At 51.0% G+C, this 15,255-nt stretch overlaps 1 protein-coding gene across 11 annotated transcripts in view; it reads left to right on the top strand.

Moving 5' to 3' along the window:
• Positions 1-15,255, top strand: part of CAST (calpastatin) — a gene marked incomplete at its 5' end in the record, with an annotated part of 59,613 nt that overhangs the window by 21,646 nt on the left and 22,712 nt on the right. For 9 of the 11 annotated variants that reach the window (XM_082074447.1, XM_082074445.1, XM_082074442.1 and 6 more), the window contains 3 exons: positions 7,223-7,282; positions 14,536-14,586; positions 14,840-14,896. In XM_082074447.1, coding sequence (XP_081930573.1) covers positions 7,223-7,282; positions 14,536-14,586; positions 14,840-14,896 — 168 coding nt within the window. Of the gene's footprint in view, positions 1-7,222; positions 7,283-8,946; positions 9,019-9,080; positions 9,149-14,535; positions 14,587-14,839; positions 14,897-15,255 lie in introns of those variants that run through there. The other 2 variants (XM_082074449.1, XM_082074448.1) reach the window with 2 other exon arrangements.

The raw sequence follows: 15,255 nt of genomic DNA, 5'->3' as shown, positions 1-15,255 counted from the left end.
CACAGATCCTGCGGCAGCGCGGTGAATGGTGTCACACACAGATCCTGCGGCAGCGCGGGCTCACTGTGCGCTGCCTTGCTGTACACGTCACTTGCGACACTCACAAAAGTACATTAAATAGAGGTTGTCTGTGCTCAGCAGAGGTTAAGGAGCAGTAGCCATGCCACGTGCTTAAGTCCTGGTCATTTATTCTGCCTGCAAACAGAGCTCTGCGTGTGTAAAGGTTTGTGTTTAGGTACCACGCTCTGTGACCCACTGGCAAACTCTTCTCTGCTTCCAAAACAAATGAACAACCAAACACGAACTGTGAAAGCATCAGACGCAGCGGGAGACCGTAATAAATGAAGACACCGTCAGCTGTGGGGTGGTTCTGAACTCTTCTGCATACCCCTGGCTGCCTGTGCATAAGGAAACACAAACTGAGGTGTTGGGGGCTTAAGAATCAAATGGTACAAGCATTTTTTTAAGTCAGTTGTCATTTTCTGCCCTTGGCTGTTTCTTGTTTGAGCATAAAGCTGTTTCAGAGTCTTAATAGTGATTTAATAGTTACTAAAATAAACAAACATGCCGGTATTAAGCTTCGGACTTGACATTGTTTGCTGAAATCCAGAGGTCTTAAAACAGACATCCAGTCTAAAGGTGGTTTGACAGGTCACTTAGTCTCTAGGTGGTGTGAAGCCTTGTTCTACACTGCGGTAAATATAATATTGATCTTATTGACAGATTGTGCTTCATGACACTTGATTTAGTGTGGCCAAATTGAAATGCGAGTAGGTTAACTCAAAAAATGCTGCTTAAAAACCTATTGCTTTAGATGTGAGTAGTAGTATGGTTAATCAGCTTTAGCTGATACATAAAATCCAGTGATGAAGTCTTGCTAAGTTTCTTTTCTGTGCCAAAATCGCAGACATTTTATTTTAGTAATCAAAATAGAATAAAACAGTAAGTGTGAGTCTTGTGTTATGGAAGTTGTCTGGCTCAATGTGCCGCCAATAAATTTAGCGGCACTTGAGGCTGTAAAAGAAGCTGCATGAGCTGATCAGCTTTTCAGTGTCTTGGTTCAAACCAGTCTCTAAAAACTTGTCGGGTTTTTGTTTCCTGACAAAACGGGTTTGTTTATTTCCTACGTGCTCTTTTAGCATCTCTAAATGATGGCTGATCTTGCTCCTGGGCATAGATCAGTATTTGTTGTTCTCAGCTCTAAGGGGGAGTCAGTTTATCTCCCAGGTTCTTTTGCTTTTTGCCTTTGTTGTCAGGTTGTGGAAAATTAATCTATAATAACAGTAAGAGTCTTTACACATTCTTAGGTTATATTCACACCAGCTGAGTTCGCGAGTGGTAAGAGCACAGGAAGCATCCCTAGAGACGGGAGTTTTGTTGTTGGTTTTGGTTTTGTTTGCGTTGTTTTGAGTTGCTTTGGATTTGGGGTTTGTTTTCGTGTTTTTTGTTTAGTTGGTTTTTGTGTGTTGTTTGTTTGGGGGGTGGTTCTTTGGTTTTGGTGGTTGTTTTGTTTAAGATCGGTATTAAAAAGCACATATATAGGATAATCCAGCCAAAAAAGCATGAATTCAACAAACCGCCCGTGTCCTGCTGGGCCATTTCGTCAAGTTTTTAAAGTTAAACCTCCACAAAATTAACTGAGAGCCAGAAATCTCAGAAAAAAAATGTTGTTTTCTTGGTTGTGTGGCATTTTTTTGTCTTTCTCTTAAAAAGACAGAATTTTTCTTACCAACTTAATAGAGGAGCTGTGTGTAAGACCGGTAATTACAAAGTACTAGGATGTTTCCAGAATTGCTTGGGATGGCAAATGGCACAGAAGCACTCAAATTTGTTGTTTTAATTCAGCTGTTGCAGACACTGTTATAATAAAACCTACATGAAGAGGCAGTTTCAGGGGTGCGTTTTCCAGTTTTAAACGCTGTATATAGGTGCTGCTGCGTGACTCTGCCCATGGAGCTGGCGGTGGCACAGCCACTCGTCACCACGTGCCATCCAAGTGAGAGCTTCAACCTGTAACAGCTCGGGTGGTATTTTACACCGAAGTGAAACAACCCATTATTTTTCACAGTGGTTCTCTGAAGAGCGTTCGCTGCCCGCATCTTGCAGACGCTGTTAATTGAAGCTCTGTAACAGCGTTCGTGGAAAGAAGTGACCGTTTGTAGACAGGCAGATCAGGTGTTGCCTCCCATTACCCGGCTGTGCTGGAGTAACCCTGTGAGTCAGTGCTGTTGAAATAATGAAGCTGCTGTTGGCTTTGAGCCCGAGTCCAGCTCAGGCACAGGTGAGGTGTGAGCCCAGGTGAGGGCCCAGGTGTCACAGTATGTTTGGGATTGGAAGGGCCCTGGAAAGCCCATCCAGTGCAATCCCCCCATGGAGCAGGAACACCCAGCTGAGGTTACACAGGAAGGTGTCCAGGCGGGTTGGAATGTCTGCAGAGAAGGAGACTCCACAACCCCCTGGGCAGCCTGGGCCAGGCTCTGACACCCTCACCCCAAACAAGTTCTTCTCATACTTAAGTGGAACCTCTTGTGTTCCAGATTGATCCCATTACCCCTTGTCCTATCATTGTTTGCCACCAAGAAGAGCCTGGCTCCATCCTCGTGGCACTCACCCTTTATATATTTATAAGCATTAATAAGGTCACCCCTCAGTGTCCTCTTGTCCAGCTCCAGAGCCCCAGCTCCCTCAGCCTTTCCTCACACGGGAGATGCTCCACTCCCTGCAGCATCTTGGTGGCTGCGCTGGACTCTCTGCAGCAGTTCCCTGTCCTGCTGGAACTGAGGGGCCACAGCTGGACACAAGATTCCAGGTGTGGTCTCCCCAGGGCAGAGCAGAGGGGCAGGAGAACCTCTCTGACCTACTGACCACCCCCTTCTAACCCACCCCAGGTCCCATTGGCTTCCTGGCCACAAGGGCCCAGTGCTGGCTCATGGTCACCCTGCTGTCCCCAGGACCCCCAGGTCCCTTTCCCCTACACTGCTCTCTAATATGTAATCTCCCAACCTATACTGGAACCTGGGGTTGTTCCTGCCCAGATGCAGGACTCTACACTTGTCCTTGTTAAATTTCATCAGGTTATTCATTATTTCATCAGGTCCTTCTGTCCTAGACCAGGTACAGCTCCATCACTCAGAAAATATTTCCATTATCCAGCCCGGAGGCTGCAGGGCTGACGTTTGTTCATCGTGCAGACCCTGCCCAGGAGCGGGGCTCTGTGGGTTCTGACCTGGGACACTCTTTGCTGCAGAATAAGCCAGTTTCTCGGTCTTCTCCCATTCCTAGGCTCACTAGGCAGAGGACGAAGCATCAGGTACTATTTTGCTTTTCCTAGCACTGAGTCCCTCATGCATCCTTTTCCTCCATTGTTTTTTTCTAGACATGTCCTCAAATCTTTCTTTATTCATCTGTATGGCCAAAACTCTCGTAGCAGTTGACCCAGAGAAGCTCAAGACAGAAAGATGGAAAACTATTCCTGTATTTTATATTTATGTTGTCATGGTAACAGATTTTTATCTCAGATTCCTCCTTCCTTGGGTGTTTCTGGCAAGACAGTCTCAGTCTGTGGCATTGTAACCGTGTTTTCCCAGTGCTGCTGCCCGCCCGGCTTTGGGGATTTGTGTTGCTGCGTCCGACCTCCTCCAGCCCCCCACCGGCCTCTTGGGGATCCCTTCGGGTCCTCTCTGGAATGCGGAGGCTGCAAACGAGCTTGTAACTCGTGTCACACGCTAACATCCCCATTTGGTTGAAGAAAACGTCCCCTCCGATGCTGTGAGAAGCTGCAGCGTGTCCTCTGGAGGCGCGTTCATCCTCACCCCCCGAGCTCGTCTCGTGTTTGAGTGTATGGAGTGCTGCATTATCTGTACGTGCCTTGTTCTTGAGCAATCTGTTGGTTCTTATTTATCCTCGTGTAATCGCAGTGTTTCTGTATTGGCCCAGTAAATGTTTTCAGCCTCTCTTCTGTTTCCAAGGTGTCCGTTGGTGCATTGTGCTCCTTTCTAAGGGCGAGCAGCGACCTTCCTCCATCTGATCAGTCTTCTCCATGGATATCCAGACTCTACAGTTCTAGTTGACAATAGCTCACACTACATTGGCTATGGGGTGGTTTCAGTGATTTTTAGCTTTCTCCACCTGCTGTTTTCTTTTCCAACTGCATTTGCATCCAGTTCTCTGAACAGTTACTTTTTCTGCTTTTGAAGTTTGTCACCTTTGCTTTTTTCTTCTTCTGTTGCACTTTCCCTTTTAGTTCCAGGTTTGCGAGGTACAATGAAGTGATACTAGATAGATAATAATTTTAGATAGGCTCTTTTTGGTTTGTTTTACTAACCCACTTTTTTGCTTTTGTGACTATACTCGTTCAACAGTAGCATGAACACTGTCACGCTAGCAGGACAAACGTGTTTCTGAGGGCGTTCCTTCTCTTGTCGGATCAGACCCAGCTCTCTCCATCAGCCCTTCCTGGGAAGCCGTGCTCAGACTCAGGGCTGAGAGCAGCAGGGTTGTGCTGGCCAGGTCCTGTGCTGTCTGTCTGTCTGTCTGTGCCCGGGCTGGTGACAGCGCAGCTGTGACCCGCAGCCGTCACACTGCCTGTCACCAGCAGCTGGGCAGCTAACAGGTACTGGTGTTTGCCTGACCACTGTTAACCCATAACCTGTGTTTTGAGCCCCTTCTGCAGGGGTCCTGGGGGTCTCGTGCTGTCAGTGGGTTCCACTGCAGGGACCATCTCCAGACCTGTGCTGTGGGACAGGGGAGAGAGCTGGGCTGTTCACTGGAGAAGAGAAGCTCCGGGACATCTTAGTGCACCTTTCAGTGCTTAAAAGGGGCCCATGGGAAAGATGGGACAGACTTTAGAGCAGGGCCTGTTGTGACAGGACAAGGGTGATGGTTTAAACTAAAGGAGGGAGATTCAGGCCGGACATGAGGAAGGAATTGTTGTCCTGAGGGTGGTGAGAGCCTGTGCCAGGTACCCAGAGAGGTGGTGGATGAACCATCCCTGAGACATCCCAGGCCAGGCTGGACGGGCTCTGAGCACCCTGAGCTGGTGAAGGTGTCCCTGTCATGGCAGGGGGCTGGGGAGCTGGGAATCACCATCCTGTGATTCTGTGATCTCTGTGTGCTCTGTGCTGGTGATCTCTCGGGATCCTGGATGCTTCGCTATGGAGTTTTCCTCCTGTCCCACGTCCCAGAGGCGCTTTCTGAAGTGCCCTGCAGCCCCAGACCAGAACCCAGCTGGCCCCGCTCTCAAGGGACTGTCTCCCTGGGCCAGACCCGGGTTTGCAGGGCACGCCGAGCGCCCCAGCCCCGGCAGCACTGCGGGAGGAGCAGGCGCCCGCCGCGGTGACGCTCGGCTTCCCGTCATCTGCCGGGTCTGCCCCGACACCCCTCACAACAGCAGAACCTCCGCTCTGCGCTTGAGCCCCGCCTGGCGCTCCGGCCCGGCCTGCGCTCTGAGCCGCGCTCTCCTCCCCGTGTTCCGTCTGTCAGCTCGGTGTTCGGTGCGGGTGTTGTCCTGGCGGGGTTCCGCGGTGCGGCAGGGTGTGCCTGCCCGGCTGCCGGAGCCGTGCGTCAGGCGCTGATTATGCCCGTTGCTAAGCAGCCTTTTAATATTTACCTCTGCGCCTGACACGTGTCCGGGTGTTGTGTCACCCTGCTGCAGGCTGGCTGTGGGGCTGCGAAAATGCAGCCGGGTCGCAGCTGGACATGGCGGGCCCGGGGGAGGGGAAAGGCAGAGCAAACGCTGCAAAAAACAGTCCAGAAAGTAGTCATAGAATCGTAGAATCACAGAAGTTTGTATTGAAGGGCCCTCCCCAGCACCCCTGCCATGACAGGGACACCTTCACCAGCTCAGGGTGCTCAGAGCCCGTCCAGCCTGGCCTGGGATGTCTCAGGGATGGTTCATCCACCACCTCTCTGGGTACCTGGCACAGGCTCTCACCACCCTCAGGGCAACAATTGTAAAAAAAAAAAAATAGATATATATATATATATATGTATGTATATATATATATAATAAAAGCCGCCCAGAGTCAGTCTGGTGTTGACAGGCTGGGCGCCAAGCGCAGGGTTGGATCTTTGTCTCAGCGCGGCTCCGTGTGGTCGCAAACCCTGAGCGCTGGAGGGCTGGAAGGACGAGGACACCCTTCCTCCCCATAGCGGCTCTTTTAGGGTGAAAGCGGCAAACGGGAGGCCTTGAGTACGGCAGAATTCAGGCACAAAGAGCGGTGGAGGAAGCGAGGCACGCCGAGGAGCAGTAATTCACTGTGCTGTACGAAAAAAGCTTGGTAGGAGTTTTCGGAGGGGAGGAACGGAGAAAGGCTCAGGTAAACGTGCTTTTATTAAACGGACAGGGACGAGGGTGACTAATACAACCGTGTAGAACAGATACCTGCTTGCTGGTCATGTAGAAGGAATTCAGACTAATTTCATGGAGAAGAAAGAAAAGCAAAAATTACTAAAGTTCAAATTAAGAGAAGTGTGGTATTGCCGACAGATGACCTGGTGGTGGTGGTGGAAATGTGTAAAAAGGTGGTTTAAAACCTTTTGTTCCCTGTCCTGGCGTGGGAGGCTCTGTGCATTCCTGTGTACATCTCCGCCCATACAGAGGTTCCCATCTATTATATAGTCAATCTATACATATATGGAAGCAGAAATTATTTGTTTCCATTTCTGTAGCATGGAAATTTGAGGTTCTCTCTAGTGTGTGTTTAGTCCAAGGTCTCACTAAGGTGTGCAAGGAAAACAAATCGTGTCCTTTGCACGATACGTAGAAACACTCATGCATGTTACATACACATCAATTATTCTTTTTTATCTCAATGTATTTGAGTTTGCTTATTTAGTATTTAATGTTTTGTATGACGAACTAGTAAATCCAAAAGTAAAATTTTTGTTAAAAAAGGGAAGTGTGGACAAATCCTGCACAGTCAGTATTTGTGCTTCAGTATGACAGCAGGATTTATTTTAATACTTGATATTAAACTTGTTTTCACTACATGAGAGAAAACAAATAATGTTGTGAGAAGGTCTATGGGCACCCACACTGTCAAAGTCCTGCTGTGTGTGTTGTGGAAATACGGGCAAGACAGAGGAGCTGAAATAACACTGATTTTTCAATAATAATTTACCCTTAATTTTTAGCTGGGTAGCTGATGAGTTCAGGTTGCTTATGCTTGCTTAATAGATGTACAACAAGCTGAAATGCATTATTTTGCTTTTTTCCTCCCAGAAGCAGTCCCCTTCTGCAGATGCATCAGAACCGCAGGCTGTGAAGCCCCCTGGAGCGCAGGTATGGACTGAGGGCTCACGCTCGCGGTCACGCTCGAGCGCGTGCAGCAGCGTCCTTCCGTTCCCAGTGCTTCGATGCTGAGTAGCTTCACTTGGCCTATTTCCTGCCTGCAGCTTAGTTTCCTCTTTGAAAAATATCTAAAAAATGCCGTGCAAAGTAGTCAGAGAATTTTATGGGAGCAATAAGAAAAACGTAATTAACATTTAAAATTTTAGCTTATTCACGGTTTGGCATGTATATAGCTCCCCGCTGTGTAACTGCAGCGTTATTTACCTGGTGATAATTTTGCACATACTCAAAGAATTCGGGACAAGTTTCAGCTTTTAGTGTATGTACAACTGCATTATCTCATTAGTCAGTACCTCTGTCCGTCTGACAGCTCCCTTCCCTTAGTGCGCTTGTTCTGTCTTGTCTTCTGACGAGAACGTCAGTGTCCACGCCGTGTCATCAGTCACGTACTTGGGTGGCCAAGGAGACTCATCATCCTCCCCTGTGCCTCTGTTGCCTAACAGAATCTACATAAATTATTTACACGGACGGTTTACCGCTCTCTCCTTTCGCTTTCCGTACTCACAGCAGTGACGCCCATGGCAGCGCTGAACGCGGAGCCGGACGCGCGGGGCCTGGCGCGGCGGGGCGGTGCTCCTGGGGCGCGCGGGAGGCGGGAGGCGGGGGGGCTGGCGGGACAGCGGCCGCTCCGGCGCAGCCGGCGCCCCCGGCGCTGCAGGCCGGGCACACAGCCTGGGAACACCTGCCTTGGTGTCCTTTTACCCCCTGGCATCACAGTACATCGTAATGGAGACCAAACATCAGAACTGGCTACCCAGGGGCGTGTAGCCTGCGCTTGCAGGAATACACAGAATCGTAGAATCGTTTCAGTTGGAAGAGACCCTCAGGATCATGGAGTCCAACCATAACCCACCCCTGTCCCTGCCCCCTGTCCTGAGAGCCTCATGTCCGTCTGTCCATCCCTCCAGGGATGGTGACTCCAGCACTGCCCTGGGCAGCCTGTTCAATGCCCCACAGCCCTTTGGGGAAGAAATTGTTCCCAGATCCAACCTCAACCTCCCCTGGGCAACTTGAGGCCGTTTCCTCTGCTCCTGGCGCTTGTTCCTGGGGAGCAGAGCCCGACCCCCCTGGCTCCAAGCTCCTTTCAGGCAGTTCAGAGAGCAGAAAAGGGTTTTAAAAGGTTAAGTGGAAAGTAATGGTTGACTTCCAGTCCAGAGAAGGTGGACCTAGACTCCACTCAGAGATGTGCATTAAGATGACAACAGGGAACAGGCAGCATTAGGATGTTATTATTATTAGATTGAGGTTGGATCTGGGAACAATTTCTTCCCCAAAGGGCTGTGGGGCATTGGAACAGGCTGCCCAGGGCAGTGCTGGAGTCACCAGCCCTGGAGGGCTGGACAGACGGACATGAGGTTCTCAGGACACGGGGCAGGGACAGGGGTCAGTTCACCATTGGGCTCGATGATCTTGAGGGGCTTTTCCAACCAAAATGATCCTGTGATTCTGTGACTTGGACTGGTAGCAGTGAGCTGGATGACAAACCATTTCTATTTGTGCACACTGACCAAGTCTCCAGTTTCATCCTCCTGTTGTGGCTGTGAACAAATCCCTTCTGTCACGTTTGTTACTGACGCTGTTCTCCACACGGCTGAACCCAGACAGCTATCTGGAAATAGTTGTGGTCTTTCCCTGCTTGAAATTTGAAACAACTGTAGAAGAACGTGGTAAATATCTACTCCAACCTGTAAAACTGGTGTTTGCGAGATGAGGCAGAAGTAGAGCAGCAGAGGCACATCAGCACAGTGAGACTGGTGAACACGCATCTCTTTGAAACAGTGTCCGGCATTTACGTGTGTAAGATAATTAGTGTTTCCTTTTAATGTGTGTTGCGTTATTAATTCCTTCCTCCCGTTGGATTAAGCACATCATCCGCATTTCGACATTAGACCCCCTTGAGATGAAGGTTGCTGAGTCACTTTTGTTCCTAGTCCTGAATTTCTTGCAAATTAACAACTGTTTGCTAATTGCCTGCTGTGACCAAGTCTCGTTAGTCTTTCTTGGAGTCCCTCTGGTGCACAGCTGCTCCTACCCCTGCTCTGGACCCGCCTCAGCGGTCAGTTCCTGCAGTTAACCCCACTTTGCGCCCCTCTGCGAAAGCCGCGAGTTGCTGCGGCAGGAGCGTGGAACTTGTGCGCGCAGCTTTTCTTTTCCAGGCGGGGTTTGGGGTTCCGCGGGCAGTTTAAACCGCGCCGTGTGGGACGCGGCACCGCGGGGGGGAGGAGCCGCAGCGCGGGGGGGAGGGGCCGCAGCGCGGGGGGGAGGAGCCGCAGCGCGGGGGGGAGGAGCGGCGGCGCGGGGGGGAGGGGCGGCAGCGTGGGGGGCAGGGGCCGCAGCGCGGGTGGGAGGAGCATCAGCGCCGGGGGGAGGAGCGGCAGCGCGGGGGGGAGGATCGGCAGCGCGGGGGGGAGGAGCATCAGCGCCGGGGGGAGGAGCGGCAGCGCGGGGGGGAGGAGCGGCAGCGCGGGGGGGAGGAGCGGCAGCGCGGGGGGGAGGAGCGGCAGCGCGGGGGGAGGAGCATCAGCGCGGGGGGGAGGAGCGGCAGCGCGGGGGGGAGGAGCGGCAGCGCGGGGGGGAGGAGCCGCAGCGCGGGTGGAAAGTCTCTTCCTGTGCAGGAGTCGGTGTAGGCTGTAAAACGCTGCTGTGGCTTCGGTCCGTGGCTGTCGCCACTGACTGTTCAAACAGCGACTGAACAGTTACCTTCGAGCAACTAGAGTCTAAAGTCTTGTGCTGAAGCTGCTGGTTTGACTTGCCTGGTAATGAGGAAGGGAGCCAGGAGACCTGCGTGGTTAAACAGGAGCTGCTGGGTGTGCTCAAGTGGAAGAGAAGAGTTTACAGATCATGGAAGGAGGAACTGGCCACTTGGGGAGAATATCAGGCTGTTGTCAGAGGGTGTAGGAGGCAACTAGGAAAGCTAAGGCCTCCTTAGAATTAAACCTGGCCAGAGGGGTCAAGGACAACAGGAAGAGCTTTTTCCAATACACGGCAGATAAAACTAACAGCAGAGGCAATGCAGGCCCACTGAGGAACGAGGTGGGTGCCCTGGTGACAGAAGACACAGGGAAGGCAGAGTTACTGAATGTTTCTTTGTCTCTGTCTGCTCTGCCGGGGGCTGTCCTGAGGATCCCGCACCGCTGAGCCCAGAGGAAGGCAGGACAGTGGAGGAGTCTGCCTGGGCTGATGAGGACTGGGTTAGGGAGCAGTTGGGCAATCTGGACACCATAAATCCATGGGTCCGGATGGGATGCACTCAGAGGTGCTGAGGAGATGGCTGAAGTCATTGCTGGACCGCTCTCCATCATCTTTGCCAAGTCTTGGGAAACGGGAGAGGTGCCTGAGGACTGGAGGAAAGCAGATGTCACTCCAGTCTTCAAAAAGGGCAAGAAGGAGGACCCGGGTAATTATAGACCGGTCAGCCTCACCTCCACCCCTGGAAAACTGATGGAACGACTTCTCCTTGGTGCCATCTCAAGGCATATCAGGGGTAAGAGGGTCATTAGGGCAGTCAACATGGCTTCACCAAGGGGAAGTCGTGCTTGACCAACCTCTTTGACTTTGATGAGGACATAACAAGATGGATGGATGATGGACATGATCTACCTTGACTTGAGTGAGGCATTTGACACAGTGTCCCACAGCATCCTCACAGCTCAGCTGAGGGAGTGCGGGCTGGATGAGCGGGGAGTGAGGTGACTGCGAACTGGCTGAAGGGAAGAAGCCAGAGAGTCGTGGTCAATGGGCAGAGTCCAGTTGAGGCCAGTATCCAGTGCAGAGCCCCAGGGGGCAGTGCTGGGCCCGGTATTGTTCAATATATTCATCAATGACTTGGACGAGGGAATAGAGTGACTGTCAGCAAGTTTGCTGGTGACACCGAGCTGGGAGGAGTGGGTGACACTGGAAGCTGTGCTGCCATCAGAGACCTGGACAGGCTGGAGAGCTGGGCGGGGAGAAATTTAATGAAACATAACAAGGGCAAGTGTAGAGTCTTGAATCTGGGCAGGAACAACCCCAGGTTCCAGTGTAAGTTGGGAAATTACATATTAGAGAGCAGTGTAGGGGAAAGGGACCTGGGGTCCTGGGGACAGCAGGGTGACCATGAGCCAGCACTGGGCCCTTGTGGCCAGGAAGCCAATGGGACCTGGGGTGGGTTAGAAGGGGGTGGTCAGTAGGTCAGAGAGGTTCTCCTGCCCCTCTGCTCTGCCCTGGGGAGACCACACCTGGAATCTTGTGTCCAGTTGTGGCCCCTCAGTTCCAGCAGGACAGGGAACTGCTGGAGAGAGTCCAGCGCAGCCACCAAGATGCTGGAGGGAGTGGAGCATCTCCCGTGTGAGGAAAGGCTGAGGGAGCTGGGGCTCTGGAGCTGGACAAGAGGACACTGAGGGGGGACTCATTCCTGGGGATCAATACGGAAAGGGGGAGTGTCAGGAGGATGGAGCCAGGCTCTTCTGGTGACAACCAGTGACAGGACAAGGGGCAATGGGTGCAAACTGGAACACAGGAGGTTCCACTGAAAGAGGAGAAGAAACTTGTTGGGGTGAGGGTGTCAGAGCCTGGCCCAGGCTGCCCAGGGGGTTGTGGAGTCTCCTTCTGTGCAGACATTCCAACCCCCTGGACACCTTCCTGTGTAACCTCAGCTGGGTGTTCCTGCTCCATGGGGGATTGCACTGGATGGGCTTTCCAGGGCCCTTCAACCCCTGACATTCTGGGACTCTGTGAATTTTTTATTATTGGATTTGAACTCAATTATTGCTAAAAGTGTATCTAAATAGATGTGTGTGTAAGCATGTATGTGTTCCTGTTCATATATTTTAAGATGGCATTAGCATCTTCATGTGCATATGTCCTGAATCAAGGCGTTGCCGGCATGAGTCCATATATTCTTCAGCATCGTCAAGATAAATGTATATGAGCAAATCTGCTCATTTTAAAAGGTATACAAGAATAAAGAATGAAGCATACCCTACACAAAAAAATCAAATATTTATTAAAATATTATTTACAATTGAAAACAAAAATAGCCTGCAGTTGCTAATAACTGGTTTGGCAGGCTGAGAATTTGAATTCATGTTCTGGAAGGCTCTTGTCAGGTGTTGACAGAAACTCAGGTAAATACATTGTCATGCAAAAAAAGATACGTTTAGGTTTTTTTCTGAAAAGCCTGAGTTTGTACCTGAAGCCTGAGCAGGCAGCGATGCCAGAGCAGGAACCGTCACGCTCTGCTTCTTGGACCTCGTGCCTGCCCTTCTGTTCTCTGCAGCCTTGCTGCCCGTGCTGGGTTGACTGAAAACGGGTTAATATTTTCTTCATGCAGTCAGAAACTTTTCTTTTTTGAGCTGGCACGGTGGTTGTGTGGACTAGTCTGAGAACAAGACGGTAACACCCAGAACAGGGGTTGGTGTTAACGCTGTTCTTCAGGTAACGGGACCCGGGGGAACACGGGGCCTCGCGGCTGCCTTGGGTGGCCTGGGACCGAGGACGTTGTGAGCCCGCAGGTGTGGGGGGCTGCGGGGACGCTGGGGGGACGCACCTCAGTGACATCAGGGTGGTCAGTGGCAGTATTCCATCCCGCTGGCGTTGGGCTTCGGGTCTGAGGAGCGTTCCAGAGAGGGTTTCTGGCCAGGAGACCCGTCCTGGTTCCGCTCCGTTTCGGGGCGGTTCCATTCGGCCGCTCCTCTAGTCTGGCCTTTACTGTTCCGCCATTTCCTGGTGGCCTCTGGGAATTTCTGCCTTTTTGGTCGTTTTTCCCCTCTTACCCTGGGAGGGGCTGTTGGGACCTGGGTATCTTTCCCCATGTGGACGTAGTTCATGAGTAACTGCTTCGAGTATCTCTCATTTTCTATTCTATTTTCCATCTCATATACATGTCTAGTAGTAGTGGTATATTAGTATTGTTTCGTTACTTTATTAAACCATGTTTATCTCCATCGCCGAGTTTCTCGCTCTCCCGTTTGGGTGTCGCGGGGAGCGAGCGGCTCCGTGCTCGTCATTGCTGGTCGGGTTGAACCACAGCAGTGCCCAGGGACTCACACGTGGGACTGACGCTTCGCTTTGGGTGTTACGTACACACCGCTCTCCTGAGCTTAAAAACGGAGAGAATTTAGGATTGCCTTTCCTATATAGGATTGGTTTGTGTACAGGTGCACGAATGGTTGTGCGTGTCTTTGCGTTAACCATATAGCGGTCATGTAACAAGGGTGAACATATGTGAGCATATAAAGTTTGACCGAGCCTGAGAAGTACCGTGTTTCAACCAGGTCAGATGCCAAGAGAAAATCCAAAGTGGTGAATGCGAGAGGTTAAGTGATGTATTTTTATTCATTTTTTAAATTTATTCTTGTTTTTTCCCCGCTCTGGGGTTCAGGACATTTTTGTCGTCCCTCTCTATCGGTATTTTACCCTTTGTGACTCACTTCCCCGGTGGTGTGTTCTTTACTGTGCTTACAGCATCCAGACCTTTGCCAAGCTTGTGCCCGGCATATGCGTTTTCGTGCGTTTTCAGGATTCCCCAGCCAGGAGTCTGTGGCTCAGTGTGTGGGTGTGAACACTTGTGTAACAAATGCTAAACTAATTTAGCCAGCTTCTCTGTGTGGTCGGCTAGCAAATAGGAGCTGGATGTGTCTAAAGGGTAATTAGTGCTTGGCAGCTGAAATGAAAACATTACAAATGATGAACAAATGTAAACTGCTGCCTAGGAGACTCTGTTGGTGTTGATTTTAGTTGTTCACTGATTTTTAATAGGCTAGTAGGGGAAAAAAAAGCTGTTATTTGTCTCGTACTAACTTTAAATAGTGTATGTGCAGGATAGAGGGTTTGTTCCTACATGTTTCTACTACCAGTAATCTATTGCTCAGTGCACTTTGGGATGAATTGCTGGAGTAAATTTTGCAGCACGGCTGCAGAAAACTTCCAGGTGTAAATCAAACAGTTCATTTTATTTGTCTAAAATCTTCTTTGTCTGTTTTTGCTCCTTGGTGCGAGGAGCGTGTGTGTTCGCCCTCAGATCACGGGGATCGCGGGGTCTGTGCCGGTGTTGCGAACTGCGAGGCCAGAGCAGCGTAGATCGGTTTCACAGCACGTGTGCTCACAAGCGTGAGCCTGTTTGGTGATTGTCTTGAATAAGCTGGCCTCTTAGAAATAACCAAGCATATTAACCCCTCTCTGTGTGTGTGTTGCTTGTATTTCAGTCCATACCAACAACCAAAATGGAATCTGGAAAAAACACGCAGTCGACCAAGGTAAATACTTATCTTTCACCTTTGGCGAGTTGTACTTTGGCCTTTGGCTAACTTTGCCAAAAGAGGGTGGGGTCCGCGCGGCCGCCGTGCGGTGCGAACCGCGGCGCGGTGCGGCAGAGCCGGCGCCGGTGAGGGGCTGGCGGGCGGAACCGGGCGCGTGGGGCGGGACTGTGCTGGTGTGACCCGGGGTGGAGCATGTTCCACAGCTGAACCGTGCTAAGGGTAAGCCTCGTTTTATTTTGTTTTATGACAGCCGACAGACTCTCAAAATAAACAGCTGGCTGAAGAGAGGCAGAAGGAACCCGCTGCCGTAAGTTGTATCATTTTTCTCCATTTTATTTTTAACAGAGGCTTGTAGAATTTTTCTTCTTTCCTTCCCTTTCCCCTTCCCCTTCCTCTTCCCTTTCCCCTTTCCCTTTCCCTTTCCCCTTTCCCCTTCCCTTCCCCTTCCCTTTCCCCTTTCCTTTCCCCTTCCCTTTCCCCTTCCCGTTCCTCTTCCCCTTCACCTTTCCTTTCCCCTTCCCTTTCCCTTTCCCTCTCCCTCTCCCCTCTCCCCTCTCCCCTTTTCCCTTTCCCCTTTCCCCTTCCCCTTTCCCTTCCCCTTCACCTTTCCTTTCCCCTTCCCTTTCCCTTTCCCTTCCCTCTCCCCTTTCTCCTTTCCCCTTTCTC

This window comes from Streptopelia decaocto (assembly GCF_964273445.1).
Source record: "Streptopelia decaocto genome assembly, chromosome: Z".
Classification (NCBI taxonomy): domain Eukaryota; kingdom Metazoa; phylum Chordata; class Aves; order Columbiformes; family Columbidae; genus Streptopelia; species Streptopelia decaocto.
This window is presented reverse-complemented; position numbering and strand designations above follow the sequence as displayed.